This window comes from Lathamus discolor, chromosome 6 (genome assembly GCF_037157495.1).
Source record: "Lathamus discolor isolate bLatDis1 chromosome 6, bLatDis1.hap1, whole genome shotgun sequence".
NCBI classification, from domain to species: Eukaryota; Metazoa; Chordata; class Aves; order Psittaciformes; family Psittacidae; genus Lathamus; species Lathamus discolor.
Window position 1 is genome coordinate 2,430,503 of NC_088889.1, and position 18,500 is coordinate 2,449,002.

General features: G+C 49.4%; 2 protein-coding genes across 2 annotated transcripts; one reads left to right on the forward strand and one right to left on the reverse strand.

Moving 5' to 3' along the window:
* Positions 1-2,685: 2,685 nt before the first annotated feature.
* Positions 2,686-3,702, reverse strand: LOC136016905 (olfactory receptor 8U9-like). The gene has a single exon (XM_065684649.1). It carries the CDS (start codon positions 3,610-3,612, stop codon positions 2,686-2,688), a length of 927 nt encoding a protein of 308 aa, XP_065540721.1. The 5' UTR covers positions 3,613-3,702.
* A 6,219-nt stretch (positions 3,703-9,921) lies between these two features.
* Positions 9,922-10,862, forward strand: LOC136016735 (olfactory receptor 5AP2-like). Its single transcript, XM_065684371.1, has 2 exons — positions 9,922-10,328; positions 10,361-10,862. Exons 1-2 carry the CDS (start codon positions 9,922-9,924, stop codon positions 10,860-10,862), a joined length of 909 nt encoding a protein of 302 aa, XP_065540443.1.
* Positions 10,863-18,500: the final 7,638 nt, after the last annotated feature.

The following is an 18,500-nucleotide window of genomic DNA, read 5'->3' on the forward strand; positions in this document are numbered from 1 at the left end:
GTGACCTGGTGCATTCAAATGTAAGGAGATAAGTGCTTGCCTAAAGATATTTGAGGTGATTCCTAAATCCAATCACTAAGCACACAAAGAAGGGGAGGTAGTTCCTACCCAGCATTTGCTCAGCTGCTCTTAAGCCAGATTTAACTACAATGAAAGCAGCTCCACCTGGAAGTGAGGAGCTAAAGCCATTAGGAGCTCATCAGCAGGAATGCCAGAAGCCAGCCCCCTCATTGCCTGCTCATCATGGCCCACCAGGAAGATGCATTGCAATGCTGGCTGCTGCTTCTGCTTCCTAGAACCTCACCTGGTGTTTCCTCTGCTCTCATGGTCAGATGATAACCCCATTGAAGGCAGTGGCAGCCCTTAGACACAGCAAACCACTGGTTACCTTAAACACACACACAAGGAGCAAAAAGCTTTTGGTTTTGAGAGCAGCTGCTCCAATGGGAAGCCACAATGATCAGACCGATAGGGTTGTAGCCTCAGACTTGTGTTTTCAAGACATTAAGGGTTCATGTTCCTATTTAAACACTTGGTGATGGTGAAGAAGAGACCAGCTGGACATAAAGTCATTGAATATTGTTGTAGAAGGCTCCAGAGAGAGCTTATTGTGGCCTTTCAATACCTTAAGAGGGGCTCCAGGAAACCTGGAGAGGGGCTTTGGAGAAGGGCCTGTAGGGACAGGCCAAGGGGAATGGCTTGAACCTGCCCGAGGGGAGACTGGGATGAGCTCTTAGGCAGAAGCTCTTCCCTGTGAGGGTGCTGAGGCGCTGGCACAGGGTGCCCAGAGAACCTGTGGCTGCCCCATCCCTGGCAGTGCTCAAGGCCAGGTTGGACACAGGGGCTTGGAGCAAGCTGCTCCAGTGGAAGGGGTCTCTGCCGGTGGCAGGGGTTGGAGCCGGAGGAGCTTTAAGCTCCCTTCATCCCAAACCATTCCATGATTCTATGATTTCAGGGACAGAGAAAGGATTCATGGAAGAATTAATGGTGTCACTTTCTTTTTGACCTGATGCCACCAACAAGTGTTCTGTGTCTTTCGTATTGCAGATGAGGGTAAATCTGAGATTTGCTCTTGGGAATTTGCAGCGTGGGAAATGCCAGTTAGAAACAGAGGGAGGGGGAAAACCCCACTGTAAGAGCAGTCAAACACTGACATAGGGGCCAGGGAGGGTGTGAAACCTCTGTCCTTGGTTGTCCCCAAGGCTCATCAGGAAAACAACCGTTGGCTGGGTTAAATAATAACCAGGGAATTATCAGGAAGCTTTGGGAACAAAGCAGGATTCAGCTGATTGACCCTGGGTGCCTGTTAGTTGTGTGCTGTTAAGAAATCAGCAAACACTTTGATCCTGGCTTGATTCAATTCAATCATGGAGGTTCTCCTTCCAGCCTAGGTTATTTCATGTCTCTAGGAGAGCCCTCAGGCTCAGCCATGGCTCCAGGTTTCACCATGGTCCTGGCAGAGGCTGCAGCTCTCTGGGCTCAGGTAATGCACACATTGAAGTATTTTGGGGTGTTTTATGTATGCAATGATTGTCCGTTACCCAGCATCTCTCTGTGCAGGAAGGCAGCAGGAGAGAACTGAGCACAGGCTGCCATGGGTTGCCATGTATCAGGTCTGAAGGCTGCTGAACAGCACCATAGCTCATATACTCTGTTCTGGTCAGGCTGCCATGGAGATCATGGCTTTTATTGCTGTCAATAGGGGGATGGCAAGCAAAGGTGTGGAGCAGTGAACAGGGGTTCCTTGACAGTATCTGCCCTTTGGTGGGGATTCATCACTACCACATCTTAAAACGCTTTCAAAGCGCCTTCATTCATAGTAAAGGTCACACAAGTACCATATTTCACATAATTTCTTTGCTCTCTGAAATGAAATGAGGTGAACGGTGCTGGAAATCATTGAATGAGGTTTGTGCATCAAAACCTAAAAATACTTCCTGCATGGCATCACACTTATTTGCTGTCATCTTTATTTCTCTTGCTAAAGGTGTTTTTGTCCTTTTCTTAAGGCCCTTAATGAATTTAACAATACTGTCTAGAAATGGACTTTGATTTAGTGGAACAGTAGAATTCACTCTCTGTTTATTCTCATTTGCCATGCAAAATGGAGAGCAAAAAGAAAAAGCCCTTCAAGCTCATTCAGTCCAACCATTCCCAGCACTGCCAAGGCTACCCCTAACCCATGGCACTGAGGCCTCTTCTCCATGGTGTGTGAGCACTTTCAGGGCCGGTGCCTGCAGCCCTGCCCTGGGCAGCCTGTTCCAATGCCTGAGCACCCTCTGGGGCAGGAATTGTTCCTCAGCTCCATCTAAACCTGCCCTGGCGCAGCTTGAGGCTGGTTCCTCTTGTCCCATCCCTTGTCCCTTGGGAGCAGAGCCCAGCCCCTCCTGGCTCCATCCTCCTGTCAGGCAGTTGGAGGGAGTGATAACGTCCCCACTCATCCTAAGATGAAGAGAAGTACACGCTTGTAGTTGTCTACCTGTGCCTTGATTAGGTGAAATTAACTCCTAATACAATTATCAAAGTTTGGAGAGTGAAATTGTTTGCATTCTCAATCACATCAACCAGTGCATCATGTAAGTCTGGGAGCAGAAGACCCCCAACATGTTGTCCATATTTAACAAAAACCTGAGCATCTCCCCCACATCTCCATTCTATCTGGCCCTAAACTTACAACATGCAAGATCATTTTATTTTCAAGAGTCTCCTCAGTGCTTCCTTCACCTCCTTATTCCTCAGGCTGTAGATCAAGGGGTTCAGCATGGGAGTCACCATGGTGTAGAGCACCACAGCCCATTTATCTGCTCCTCTTGAGCTGTCTGAGCTGGGGAATAAATACATAAAAAAGGATGCCCCATAGAAGATGCTGACAGTGGTGAGGTGGGAGGTGCAGGTGGAGAAGGATTTGCGCTTGCCCTCGGCTGAATTGATTCTCAGGATGGTGGGGATGATGGCCATGTAGGAGAGCAGGACAACCAGGATGCTGGACGCACCAAAGAGAGATGCTGCAGTGGTCAGAATGATGCGGCTGAGGGTGGTGTTGGAGGTGGAGAGAGAGATGAGAGGGGAAATGTCACAGAAGAAGAGGTCGATGGCGCTGGAGCTGCAGAAGGACAGGGTGGACATGCTGATGGTCTGTCCCTCGCCATTGGTCAGCCCCACGAGGTACGAGCCAGACACCAGCTGGAAACAGCACTTTGGGGACATGACAAGGGGGTAGAGCAGGGGATGGCAAATGGCCACGTAACGATCATAGGCCATCGAAGACAGCAGGAAGCATTCAGTTATCCCAAAATGTTGAAAGAGGAAGACCTGAGCCACACACCCAGCATAAGCAATGATGTTCTTCTCTGACATCAAGTCAACCAACATCTTGGGGGTGACGATGGTGGAAGAACAGAGGTCTACAAAGGCCAGGTTGCCCAGCAAATAATACATGGGGGAGTGGAGGTGGGGGCTGGCCCTGATTAAGATGATGATGCCCAGGTTGCCCACGATGGTGACAAGGTAGGTGAGCAGGAAGAGCAGGAACATGTTGCCCTGAGTCACCGGGTCCTCTGTGAAGCCCGCCAGGCTGAACTCGGTCACTTGGGTGCAATTGCTTTGTGCCATGGGCTGGATGGTGCTTTCTGTGTGAGCTCCTGCCTGCAGGTTTCTTCTCCAACAGGCAGGGATGTCCCAGGTGGAAAAGCCTCTGTGTGGTGGGAGCTGCTCAGAGAGAGCTCTGCATGATGTAAAGGGAGAGTTCAGGCACAGACCAATGAGGAAGAGCTTGGTGAAAGTCCTGTCCCAGCACAGGTAGAACAAAGGGGTGCTCCAGCAGTTAAACACCATGGCACAACGTGGTGCCTGCTCCTCTGGCTCCCCTTGAGATGTTGAGCAATGACCTCTGTGGAAAGCAGTGGGAGGTTGCACACCCGAGTAGCTTTACCTTAATGGTGCACTTCATTGCATTAGTGCTCAGCCTGGGGCTTGTAGTTCATCTGTCTCAATGTGGAACACAGAGAAATGTGGTGCTGTCACAGTGCAGAGTTCATCCTTCATCCGTCTGTGGGCATTTACCAACCACCCACTCCTTCCTTCTCTGCTTCTGTTTTTTTTCCGAACTGGAATGAATTCCTGACCTATGGAAAGTACAGGTTGGAAAGGGCAACCTGTTCTGGTGGAAGGTGTCCCTGCCCATCACAGGGGGTTGGAACTGTGTGAGATTTAAGGTCTCTTCCAACACAAGCCATACTATGATCCTATGCAACCTTACACAATGGTTAATATTGGTTTCCCCTCCCTCCTGACACACTCTTTCAGATCTAAAACCTTTTCATGGTTCTTCAACCTGTTCCTTGAGTCTCCAATAGAAATGGGCAAACCCCTGAGCTCCCCAATCTTTTCCTGAACACATGTTTTGGGGGAAAAAAAGTCATCTTTTGGACCTGCCTCATCTCAGCAATGGGGAGCACCCTGAGTGTCCTGTACAGGAAAGCTCTGTACAGGAGGGTGTTCTACAGGAGGGTGATCTCCAAAGCTGCCTTCTCAGCAGCAGCGTGGGGAGGACACAGCACAAGCAGCTCCCTGGGAAGCCCAGAGCATCATCAAGAAGCCCAGGACCCTGCAGTAGGGCAGGAGATGGAGACAGGAGCTGCTGCTTGTTGTCAAGAGAGAACCACAGCAGAATGATGGGCTGAAAGATGCTGCCCCTCACTTACCTCTCAGCTCTGTCTCTGCTGCCCTCCTGATGCTCTCGGAGATGGATGTGAAGATGAACGTGCCTGGAGCTGTGCAGGGAGCCTGGGAATGAACCAGCATCAGCAACTCCCTTCCTATTTCATATGATGTGGGGATGTGGGACTGTGAATGTCTTTGGGCCCCAGGAGGTGACAAAGCCCACAGCAGGTCATTATCTCTTCTCTGTGCTGCTTGGTTTGCAGAAGAAGTGTACCCAGAGGAGATGACCTCAGCTTGAGCGAGCAACAGGGCTTTGGGCTCCCTTAGAGCAAACCACAGAACAACCCCACCTTTCACATCCACTTTTGGAGCATTTCTGAGGCAGCTACAGCTGCACAGGGGCCATGGTTGACATTATCATGGCAGGGAGCTGAGGGGGGACCTTGCCAGTGGGAGCTGGTACCAGAGTCATCAGCAATGTCAGGCACTGCAGGCAATGGATCAGCTTTCCACCTGCCTTCAATTCCTTGTACTCAAAGCATAGCTCACAAGTTTGGCTGCAAAGAGCCAACAGAAGATCGTGGTGACCTTGCTAACAGTGAGGTAAATGCTGGTCACTGCTTCTTGTCCAGGCAGCCATCAATGCTCACATCACCCAAGGCACTCAGGTTGGCCAGGCTTAACTTACCCTTAGTACATCCATACTGGTTACTCATGGTCACTCTCCTGTCCTTCCTCTGCCTGGAGATGGCTTCCTGAGGAATTTGGTTCTTAATCCCATGGTGGACCAAGTCAGCCCCAGTCGTTGTGCTCCCCTGGATGATGACATTCACCTTCTTCTACCCATCGTGCTGAAAGCACAAGAGACAAAGGAGAGCCTGAGGGAGTGGTGCCCGAAAGTGGAAGGAAGGAGATGGGAAGGAACAGATGAGGAGTGTGGTAAAGGAGTGAAATGGGCAGCAACAGGGGAAAAGGGCCCTTCTGAAGGGATGCTTTAGGGTTGCCCCTGTCGCTGGTGGCTCTGGTGGATGCTCCCAAGCCCACCGCAGAATCCCAGAGAGGTTTGTGTTGGAAGGGACCTTAAAGCTCCTCCAGTTCCAACCCCTGCCACTGGCAGGGACACCTTCCACTGGAGCAGCTTGCTCCAAGCCCCTGTGTCCAACCTGGCCTTGAGCACTGTCAGGGATGGGGCAGCCACAGCTTCTCTGGGCACCCTGTGCCAGCGCCTCAGCACCCTCACAGGGAAGAGCTTCTGCCTAAGAGCTCATCTCAGTCTCCCCTCTGGCAGGTTAAAGCCTTCATGGGGGTTGTGAGGGAATTCCTTCTACAGCCAAATATGAAAGCAAAGTGCATGCTTACAGCGGGAGACGAATGGGACCAAGCTGGCTCTGCAAGGCATGGGATATGTGATGGACACAGCTGGGTGTGCACAGAGATGATCCCTCTTTGCTTTGCATGAGTCCTGGTCCCAAATCCTTGTAGTGCTCACACAGCCCCCATGGCCACCCTGCAGCACATGGGGGACTGAGGGTCTCCTCTCTGCTATGATGGCCATAGGAAGGATTTAAGCACTGATCCCTAAGAAGTGAAAGCTGAGTCCCAGTTTGGAGCCAGCTCCATGCAGAGCAGGGAGGGATTTCAGTCCAGTGCCTCCATCACCAGGGTACCAGCAGGGGCAGAAGCCGCCAGCATCCCTATGAGAATGTCCTCTGTTTTCTGCGGAGCCCCAGGATCCTTCATCCTGCCCCATGATGTGCAGTGAGGTGATGGAGTTTGCAGTTTGAAGGGGAGTATGGAGCAGACCCTTTGCTCTCTGCCCCCTCCAGCCTTTATCCCTGTGTCAATGACCTCCCTGCAAACATCCCTTGTTCTGGCGGTGACAGCTTCTCCCCATTCATCTCTTGCTGTCAGGCTGGGATTGAGCATGGAGATGGGATTTGCGGGACAAGATGAGAGCTTCCTGGTGCCAGCACAGAGACAGGACCAGCATTTGGGATGGGTGCAAGGGAGAGGGGACCACATTCCACATTTCTTTTCCCTATTCCTTAGCTATACAGGATTTGCATGAGCAGCCACAACACTGCGGATGCTTCAACACCTCCCTGTGCTTTTTAAGATAAAGTGTTGATGGCTGAGCTGATGGTACCCAGAGGGGCTTTGACCAGGGGAGTTAGTCACAGCAACCCCTATGTCCCTTCGATCACATGTATGACATCACATCTTCCTTCCTTGTAAGGAAACCAAGAGGAGAAGGAGCCTCAAACTTCATTGCAATTCACAGTCACCAACCTGGAGGAAGAAATTACCCTCAATTATCCCAGGCCACTTTCCCTCACAGCAAACACCAATTAACTTTATTGAGTTATAGCCTTGGTCACTGATAAATATCTATTATTCTTGCAAGATTCCTGACCTTGTCCCTCAGCTCCAATAAAATTCCTCACTCTTACCTGCGAGCTCTTTATTAAAGCTGCTGGGGTGGGAGGGAAGAGGAAGTGCAGTTTTTCATCTGCTTGCTGAAAAAGAGTCAGAGAAAAGGATTCAAAAGCTTCATTGCATTTGTTTGTGCCTTTCAAAGAGAAGAAGCTGGTGGGAATCAAGATCTCAAGCTGCATATTCAAATATCGAGGGGAATCCCTCCCCAGGATGCAGCTTCACAAGAGATTACACTTCAAAGGGAATTGGAGACAGTACAGTTCTTAATACAGGATGATGAACTGTGCTGAGACCACCCAGTGGTTAAGAGAATTTGGGCACATCAAGGGCTCATCCCATTCATTTTAAAGGGTATTTAACATTCATCCTAATTCCTGTTTACGTACATGGTGAGATAAATGGAAATCAGCTGGCAATAAGCACCCACATCCCATGTCCATGCCCATCTCATGCTAAAGCACACCATGGAAAACCAAACTGTCTATGTCACTTACAAATTAAGCCTGTTGATGGTGACTTAGTGCTGGCACAAAAGTGTCTTCTGCTTGTGGTCAACGAAGGAGACACGATCAATGCAATTAAATGTTGAAAAGTTAGGAAGGACAGAGGCCTTTGAAATCGGACCAGGAAATAGCACTTGAATGTAATGTTCAATTTCTCACTCTAATTTCCCTCTCTGAATAGACTATCTCCTAAGTTGCCCATGTAGGGATATGGTCGGGATGGAGAGGGACTGGCAGAACAGTGAGCACTGGCTGGGCTGTTGGGTGCAGAGGGTGACAGATTCTGGACAGTCTGCAGGATCCCGAAGACTGCCACATGGGTTTGTCTCCTAAATCTATGTGAACAGAACAGAAGGAGAACACCATGGGGTGCAGGACCCATCCCACAGTACCTGAGCAAGAGCAGTAGGGAAGGAACAGAGACCTGGGCCAAGTTCAGCCAAGATTGCAGGGCGTCAAGCAAGTGGGGGATTATGAGGCAGATCCAAGACCAAGCCAAACCAAGCCAACACAGGTCAAATCAATGCCCTGTTCAGGGTCAGGTCAGCAATTGCTAGGAAGATACATGAGCAAGCTTTGGTCACCATCAAAGGATTCCATAGATGTGCACAACTCCTCCTAAACTGGAAACCAAACCACAAACATAGCCTAACATCCCTGGGCTGAGGTTAAATAGAGGTGGGAGACAAATGGGCAGAGTGGGGATGGAGCCCCAGCTGAGGCTGCTCAGGGGGATGAAGGCCTATTCACCCTGGGACAATTCATCACTGCCTCAAATGCCCATTTCTCACCCTTGAATACAGTGGAAACCCTAAAGCACCAGCTCAGCTGTTGGACATCCAGGCACTATATGTGGATAATCCCACTGGGGCTGGAAAACTGGGCTCTCAAGTATGCACAGAGGGAAAAGAGGAGCTCCCGAGAAAGGGTCACTTGTGCTTCCTGTCACATATAGGGACTCTTTTCAAGATCTGAAATGTCTCTAAGCCCATGCTCATTCTGTTGGCAATGACAGACAGAAAGCTTGGCATAGTCCATAGGTATGTCAGAAGCATCCTATGAGCTGCTCATCACTGCTGCTGCTCTGTAGCTGTTCTCAGGTTTGGCTCATGCACACCATGTCTCTCAGATGCCCCAGCACCACAATGCCTTTCAGAGGTGATTTCACATCCTTTGCTTTTCCTTCTCTTTGTTTTCCTCTGGTAAAGCATGAGCAGCCCTGGAGGCTTCCTCCCAGGAGAGCACATGCAACTGTATTTACAGCCCCAGCACCACAGGCTGGGCTCTTGGAGTCTGGCACGAGCTTCCCTCTCTTCACATCAGGTGCTTCACAGAGGTGATGCTGGGTATAAACCCTTGGCTCCCATCACTCGGTGGCAGAAGGAAGGCACAGGAGGTAACATCAAGACGAAGCAAAGCCTCACCTGCATTGAGGCAGTGGGCTTTTATCTTCATGTCCTCGTTTCCTCTTTGGGAAAGCTGTGTCAGGAAAACAGCCTTACCAACGTGGGTTTTCTTTATAAGAAGAGGAAGCAATGGTTTGTGCAGGTTTTCTTTTACACAGGCAGCTAAAGCAAGATGCACTGATTTATTCAAGGGTTAAATGAGGATGAGTCTTATATCGTTATAAAGAAATGCAGCATTTCAGATTGTCAGCAGAATATAGTCACTAACAAATCAGCCTTAGGAATTAGCACACTGTAATATAAACTGAGCTTTCAAGTATGCAACTCAATGCCCATGGGTTTAGGATGCTTCAGTGTGCTGGAGCTCAGAAATATATAAATCATGACTTTAGCAATGTGAATGTTTTGTGTTGTGAATGATCTCAAAGAGTTTGAGAAATGTGTTTTGTAACTGGAACGATAATCAAAAGCCAAGGGAAATGTCTGGAGGATGTGTAAGCAGGTCTATCACTGGGACTTTCTCCAGGTTTACGTACACTGCTACGAGGTTACTCTGAGGTGCCTTCCGGCACACACAGCCTCCAAACTGAAAGTGAATAAGGATCTGATACTTTCCTCAAACCTGGAATAACCTGAAAACTCACGTGCTTCAATAAATCCATAGTTTAAGGTTTCTAAGCATAGAAAAACAAAACTGCCATTTGTTGCTTCAACACGCTCCCTGTTAAAAGTACCTCAATTAACAAAATATAATCTGTATATAATTTGGGTTGCAATATACATTAGAATATATGAATTCCATCAAAATGTGACAGTTGCTTGATTGATTGCAGTTAGATATGGTCCAAAACTGAATCAATTTTTAATCACTGTGATGTTTCTCTTCCTTTTGTCTCAGCAGGGAACACCAGGTCATGGGGGGAAATCAAACCCAGATTGAATTCATCCTCTTGGGAATTACAGGCAGCCCAGGTGCGCAGACCCCTCTTTTTCTCTTGTTCCTTTTGATTTACATTGTCACTTTGGTGGGGAACATTGGCATTATCACATTGGTTCGGTTGTCTCCCAGCCTCCACACCCCCATGTACTTCTTCCTCACCCATTTTGCCTTCACTGAAGTCTGCTATTCCACAGTCATCTCCCCCAGGATGCTGGCAGACCTGTTATCAGAGGACAAAACCATTTCTTTCACTGGCTGCATGATGCAGTTCCTCATCTTCGCGTTCTTTGCTACTATTGAGTGTCACCTCCTGGCCATGATGGCCTACGACCGCCACACTGCTATCTGCCAGCCCCTGCTTTATGTGACCATCAGCAGCTGGTAGCATCATCCTACCTATTCGCCTTCCTCAGTGCCATCATCTACACATGGTGCTTGTTTGGAGGTTCCTTCTGTGGTCCCACCCACATCGACCACTTCTTCTGTGATGTTGTTCCTGTGCTAAAGCTCGTGTGCTCTGACACCCACAGCAGTGAGACGGTCATCTTTGCCTTTGTCACCATCAATGTGGTGGGCACGAGCGTGGTCATTTTGCTCTCCTACATCTCTATCATCTGTACCATGCTAAGGGTGTGCTCAGCACAGAGCAGGGCCAGAGCCTTCCACACCTGCGCCTCTCATTTGATGGCCATTTCCTTGTTCTTCGGGACATCATTCTTCATGTACCTACAACCTCCGTCTAACCGCAGAAGCCTGGATAAGGTGGTCTCTATCTTCTACACAATGGTCACCCCCATGTTCAATCCATTCATTTACAGCCTCAGGAACAAGGAGGTGAAGGAGGCTCTGATCAAGTGCACGAGGAGGTTCTTCAGCCACTGGCAACATAGAAGAGTTCCGTCATCCAGGACATGAACGGTTCATGTCCAGTGTGAAAGCCCATGGGGCACTGAAATATTGAGATTTTCCACTGATACTCATGTCTTTATGGAAGTTCTTCCACAGTTTCTGCACAAAAGTTTATGACAGTATTGAATGAGAAACAGACCCCCAAAATCACACCCTTCTTGGAAGAAAACAAGAGGAGACTGAGCCTCAAACTTCATTTCACTTCGCAATCCCCAGCCTGGAGGAAGAAATTACCCTCAATTATCCCAGGCCTCTTTTCCTCACAGGAAACAAGCATCACATTTATTCATTTACAACTTTTGTCACTGATAAAGATGTGTTTTTCTTGCAAGATTTTTGACCTTGTCCCTCAGCTCCAATAACATTCCTCACTCTTACCTGTGATCTCTATTAAAGCTGCTGGGGTGGGAGGGAAGAGGAAGTGCAGTTTTACATTTGCTTGCTGAAAAAGAGTCAGAGCAAAGGTTTCAAAAGATTCATTGCATTTGTTTGTGCCTTTCAAAGAGCAGAAGCTGGTGGGAATCGAGGTCTCAAGCTGCATTTGGAATATCAAGGGGAATCTGTCCCGAGGCTGTAGCTTCACAATAGATTTCACTTAAAGGAAGTGTCGTGGTTTAAACAAAAGTCATCCATAAATCACACAGTTGCTCTCTCACTCCCCACCTTCTTGCCCTCCCCCTACATGCAGAGGAATAGAGAAGAGAATCGAAAAGAATGCAACTCCCACGGGTTGAGATAAGAACAGTTTAGTAACCAAGGTATAACACAAATCACCACTGCTACCACCAATGATAATAACGATAAAGGAAATAACAAGAGGAAAGAATACAACACCTCAACACCAGCTGACCAATAACTCACCCCACTCCCCCCAGCAGAGCACCGACTGATACCTCCTCCAACCCTGCAGTCCCAGCCCTTCCAGGTAACTCCCAGTTACATCCTGGGCATGACGTGCTGTGCTATGGAATACCTCTTTGGTCGGTTTGGGTCAGGTGTCCTGTCTCTCCTTCCTCCCAGCTTTCGCTCCTCCCTGGCAGGGCATGGGACTCAGAAAGTCCTTGGCCAGACCAAACATTTGAGCAGCAACTAAAAACATCGGTGTTATCAGCACTGTTCCCAGGCCAACAAAGCAAAACACAGCACTGCATCAGCTACTAAGAAGGAGAAAAATAACTGCTACTGCTGAACCCAGGACAGTGTCCCCCCCTTATTCCATACCATTCACATCATGCTCAGATCCCACATTTTCAATATACCATCACTCTTATCTCAGTGCACTCTTATCTTAGTGCATGGACCAGTCCCTATAAAGCTGCTGAGTCCATCTGGTCCATGATGTCAGGTTCCATCTCTTGTTACAGTCTCTCAAAGCAGGAGAGGCTGTGTGCAGTGTTCACACTCATGAATAACCTGGGCAATAGTGTCCATTGCTAAGTCCACCCCTCGATCATGAGTCCATCTCTGTGTTGCATCCCTGCCCTGATGGCCTGAAGTGCCATGGGCCCACCAGGCCCAAAATAATTCACTGTCCTCCTCAGCAGTTTCTGCAGCTTGTTGCTGGGGACTCCATAGAGCTGCCTTCCACCTCCGACACTTCCAAAGCACTGGAGGGGCCCAGTGGACCAGATACTGGCTCATACTGTCCCACACACCCTGCCACTCATGACTGTCCAGCCTTGGGGAAGATCTCTTGATCCTCCTATATTGTGGTCTAACCACAGACAAGAAGCAAACCTGACTCTGCTTAACTTCTGAGATCAGACAAAATGGTCGTGGGTAGAACCCCCTCTGTGTGTGTGCCAACACGCTGATCCCCATCACAATCAGCAGGCAGGTCCCAAGGGTACCCAAAGGCCATTCGAACCCTTCAGAACTCTCCGATGACGCCGCTGTGCTTGTCCCTGGGGCTGGTGCAGCTGCTGTGCTTGCCGGCTCTCCCACCACCAGCTTCTCTCTTCCTGGGTGCAGCTCTTCCTGCTCTGCCGTGCTGGGAAATGCTGTGTGCCCTCCTGCATCCTCCTGGGGCTCGGCGGGCGGCTGCCGGGGGACGCTCTCGGCCGCCGCGGGGCTGGGCCCCTCCGCGGGGCTCGGCTCCTCCGCGGGGCTCGGCTCCTCGGCCGCCTCCTCCCGCTGCTCAGCAGCCGCCTTCCTCCCGGCTTCGGGGCCCGCTCCCGCCGCCGCCTGGTCCCCGGGGCCGCTCTCCCGGGCCGCTTCGGCCGCCGCCGGCTGCCGGGGCTGCTCCCCCTCGGCTCCCCGCAGCCTCACGAAAACGGAGGCGAGGACAAGGGCCAGGGCGGTGAAGAGCAGCGGGACGGCCGGGTACAAGTCCACGGCCACGTCCATCCCTCCCTGCTGCCGGAGCCCAACCGTATTACAAGCCATTGCCATAAAGCACAGTGAAACAAGAACCTTAGCCCAAGCCCCACACTTGATAAACACTAACACAGGGAATACCGGCTCTAGGTAATGTACTACATTCTGAAACTGTGAGAGCAAGAGAAACAACTTTGAGAGCCAATAAATCAGCATTGTGACGACTATTAATCCGATCTGTCTCTGTCATTATCTCAACCCTTCATGCCCCACGTTGGGCGCCAAAAAATGAACTGTCGTGGTTCAAACCCAACCACAAACCTCGTTCGCTCACTCCCCCCCTTCTTGCCCTCCCCCTGCTCCTGGAGGGATGGAGAAGAGAATTGAAAAGAATGCAACTCCCAGGCTGAGATAAGAACAGTTTAGTAACTAAGGTATAACCCAAATCACTACTGCTACCACCAATAATAATAATGATAAAGGAAATAACAAGAGGAAAGAATACAACACCTCAACACCAGCCAACCAATAACTCGCCCCACTCCCCCCAGCAGAGCACCGACCGATACCTCGTCCAACCCTGCAGCCCACCAGCCCTTCCGGGTAACTCCCCGTTACATCCTGGGCATGACGTGCTGTGGTATGGAATACCTCTTTGGCTACTTTGGGTCAGGTGTCCTGTCTCTGCCTCCTCCCAGCCTCCCCTCCTCCCTGGCAGAGCTGAACCCAGGACACCCATGTTGCTACCCATTTCACTCCTTTATCACATTCCTCACTGTTCCTCCCCATCTCCTTCCTTCTACTTTCAGGCACTGCTCCCTCAGGCTCTCCTTTGTCTCTTGTGCTTCCAGCACAATGGGTAGAAGAAGGTGAATGTCATTATCAAGGAGAGGAGAAGGACTGGGGCTGCCTCAGTCCCCATGGGATTAAGAACCAAATTTCCCAGGAAGCCCTCTCCAGGCACAGGAAGGACAGGAGGGTGACCATGAGGAGTACCAAGACCAAGTCATGCCTGACCAACCTGAGTGCCTTGGGTGATGTCAGCATTGATGTTTGCTTGGACAAGAAGCAGTGGACAGCATTTACCTCACCAATAGCAAGGTCACCATGATCTTCTGTTGGCTCTTTGCAGCCAAACTTGTGAGCTATGGCTTGAGTACAAGGAATTGAAGGCAGGTGGAAAGCTGGTTCATTGCACATGGTGCCTGTCATTACTGATGGAGCCTGGTACCACTTGCTATCGGCGAGGTTCCCCTCAGCTCCCTGCCATGATAATGTCAACCATGGCCCCTGTGCAGCTGTGACTGCCTCAGAAATGCTCCAAAAGTGGATGTGAAAGGTGGGGTTGTTCTGCGGTTTGCTCTAAGGGAGCCCAAAGCCCTGTTGCTCGCTCAAGCTGAGGTCATCTCCTCTGGGTACACTTCTTCTGCAAACCAAGCAGCACAGAGAAGAGATAATGACCTGCTGTGGGCTTTGTCACCTCCTGGGGCCCAAAGACATTCACAGTCCCACATCCCCACATCCCATGAAATAGGAAGGGAGTTGCTGATGCTGGTTCATTCCCAGGCTCCCTGCACAGCTCCAGGCACGTTCGTCTTCACATCCATCTCCGAGAGCATCAGGAGGGCAGCAGAGACAGAGCTGAGAGGTAAGTGAGGGGCAGCATCTTTCAGCCCATCATTCTGCTGTGGTTCTCTCTTGCCAACAAGCAGCAGCTCCTGTCTCCATTTCCTGCCCTACTGCAGGGTCCTGGGCTTCTTGATGATTGATTTTCTTTGTAGTTAAATATGGTTTAAAGGGAGCTGAGCAAATGCTGGGTAGGAGCTACCTCACCTTCTTAGGGTACTTAGTGATTGGATTTAGGAATCACCTCAAATGTCTTTAGGCAAGCACTTATCTCCTTACATTTGAATGCACCAGGTCACCCCTATGTGTTTACTGGGTCCATCAACTTCCTTTATTGTTGAGGGAGATTTGGTGGGGTTCCTACATCTCACTGCAAGGGGGACACCTCCATTGGTTCAGTTGAAGAGATCTGAATGAACTCTGCTGATTGCATTGGGCTGAGTCTCATCATCTGTAATGAGACCTTGGCTCATAAATAGGTGAGGAGAAGCACTCATGTTTGTTTCTCAATGTGAGCTGCATCTGAAAGAGGGTGAATGAAGTCCTATTTGGAGGTTTCTGGTATGTTTCCTTTAGCTGGTGGGTTAAAAAAGACCCAGAAGCAAGGGAAATGTGTTTTTTTCCCCTTTTGATTGGAAAGGATTTTGACACTTGGGCTTCAAACAGATTGATCCTACACTGGGGTGGGGACTCCACCAACCAGGAGCATGGAGTAGCACCTTTAGGCTAGCTGGAAACAGAAATACCTTAGTTTCCCTTAGTGCAGAAAGGAAAGGCAGAGTTTCAGTTTGGTCTTGTTCCCTTTAAAACTGATGTCCCAGGTGTCTCTCTCTTGCTTTTGAAAGAGAATTGGGAGATATTAGAATGGTTTCTTTTAGACACTGTTGCTACCTTGGAGCTGAGGTACCGTGGGGAGGTCCCTGCACACAGTGGTGCTCCTCTTTGGCTCTCTTTAAAGAGATTAAAGAGAGAAACCCCTGTGGTACTGGCAAGGTTTTAGCAAATTAGAAACTCTCTCTGGTTGCACCCAACAGCCCAGCCAGGGCTCATTGCTCTGGCAGTCCCTCTCCATTCAGACCATGTCCCTGCATGGGCAAACGAGGAGGCAGTCTTCTCAGTGAGGCAAATAGAGTAATCAATTGAGCATTCTATTCAGTGTTATTCTCTGGTCATTAGTATCTCCTCCATTTCCAAATATGATATTAGAATTATGGTACTTAGTAGGTGGGCAGCACTTTTCTTTGGAAATGGCTTTCAAGTCTTAGTAAAGACTCTTTAATCTTTCCAGCTTGATTGTTTCTTTTCTTTGAAGATGCTGAGGAGCCTTCCCTAAGAAAAGCTCTTTCTCAATAACTTCAGAGTGTTTCTGATTTTGTTCTCTTCTGTGTCCCAGAAGACAACCCATCTCAAAGGCTGAGGAATTAACAGCTCCAGATGTTTAACTTATGAACTCCCTGAAGAAATTCTTCAGTTACATCTGAAGGGGAGAGAAAACAAGATTGCCATGGGGTTATGTGCCCAATGAGGCTGCTGGCAGCGTATCCCAACCATCTAAGATAGAAAGTAATAAACGGTAAAGACAGGAGTCTCTGGTAGATGTAGCCAAACAGAGACTTTAAGGATTTACTTCTCTGAAGCTCTGACTTATAAAACAAGCCAGAAGGTGAGAAAAGTCTTTTCTCAAGATAGAGAGGATTCTGTGCAGTACAATCATGCAGATCCACACACTGAGTCCAAGTCTGTGTGTGTCACTTGTAATACCAGTTTTATACATTTTATTTGTACTCCTCTGTCACACATATAAAATCATAGAATCATAGAATAGTTTGGGTTGGAAAGGACCTTAAGATCATCCAGTTCCAATCCCTATGCCATGGGCAGGGACACCTCACACTAAACCGTGTCGCCCAAGGCTCTGTCCAGCCTGGCCTTGAACATTGCCAGGGATGGAGCACTCACAACCTCCCTGGGCAACCCATTCCAGTGCCTCACCACTCTCACAAGAAAGAACTTCTTCCTTAGATCCAATCTAAACTTCCCCTGTTTCAGTTTTAACCCGTTACCCCTTGTCCTGTCACTACAGTCCCTGATGAAGAGTCCCTCCCCAGCATCCCTATAGGCCCCCTTCAGGTACTGGAGGGCTGCTATGAGGTCTCCACGCAGCCTTCTCTTCTCCAGGCTGAACAGCCCCAACTTCCTCAGCCTGTCTTCATACGGGAGGTGCTCCAGTCCCCTGATCATCCTCGTGGCCTCCTCTGGACTTGTTCCAACAGTTCCATGTCCTTTTTATGTTCAGGACACCTCACTTCTTCCTCATTCCGCCCCCCCCAAATCCGGTGAAGGAGGTGCTTGCGTATAGTTAAAGTTGCAGTAATGTATCTGCCTTCTTACATGTGTTTCTCCTCTTGATCTTTCGAGGGTGGACTAAAATGAGAACTAATATCCCTCACTAAGGTGAAATTGGCGTCCAATCTGTTGACCTGATCGATGAGGTGCCAGGTATCTGCTGCCTGTGCTTCTGCTCTGCAGGTGCGTGCTGTGAAGACAGAGAAGGGCAGGAGGTTGGAGTCGATGGATGGTGACTTTCTCTAGGGGCTGGGGAAGGAAAGCTCTTTCAGAGGATGTAGTAACATGTATTCCTCTGACAAGAAAATAAACCCAAACCCAAGGCTAATAAGCAAATGTCAGGCCAGGTACACTGCCACAGTGACCAGGGAGCAGTGACCCAGTGTCACCCGTGGGGCTGCCTGGGGTGGTCAAACATGCAAGTCTGGCTGTGAAAACCTCCCCGTGCCAGGGGGTTCTGACTTGTGTTGGTGCAGGTGCCTGAGCACATTCTGATCTGACAGGGGCTGATGTCTGCTGGTGGAAAAGAGCCACTTCTCCACGTTGTCAACTTGGGGCATGTGTGAGCGCCCCAGGCTGAGGCTGGGGCAGGAAGCGGGGAGGACACAATGTACATACCTGAAGGAACTCACTTGGTGTGAGAACAGCTTAGAAAAATGGAAGGCTAAAACTTCACCATTGCTCTAATGACACTAATCTCTTACAGAGTTTGGGTTTGTGCTTAATGTCTGCCATCTGTAGCAATGGCCCCGTCCTGAAGTGGGACAGCCCTCCAGGTGCTGGGCATATGGGATTTCTATTTTAAATGCCCATGAATTCAGGCAGAATGAGGCCCTGCTCACCTCTTTGCCACTTCTTTTAAGCCTCTCATCTGTCTAGAAATACGTAACGGGGTTGGTATTGCTGTAGACATGAGTTCCCTGCTTCTTCACAGCAGCAGTGTTACAGCCTGATGTACTTCCGCTGGGAGTCAACCTTAAATTAGTTACACACTGCAATCTTCCACAGAGATTTTGTTCTTTATCTAGCATTAAATAGACCTTCAGTAGCCATTAAATAGCAGAAACTGTCTCGACTCAGGAGCCTGCAAGGAAATGCTGGTGTGCTCTTTATGGGGGCTGTAGTCCAAAGGTAAGACAACCCAATTGGAAGATCAAACGTTTGAGACCTGTTGCTCTGTCTTTGTTCTGTACAGGGGGAAGGTAAATAAGTCGGTTCTCTATGAGCCAGGTTCCAGCTTTACCATCAGACGGGGTTCTGGAAAAGAACCTTCTCCACGAAGGAAAAGCTTGAACAGGGCACTGCTGTAAACCTGTAAACCTGCAAAGCTGTGCTGACTGTAGAAACCTGGGTTGA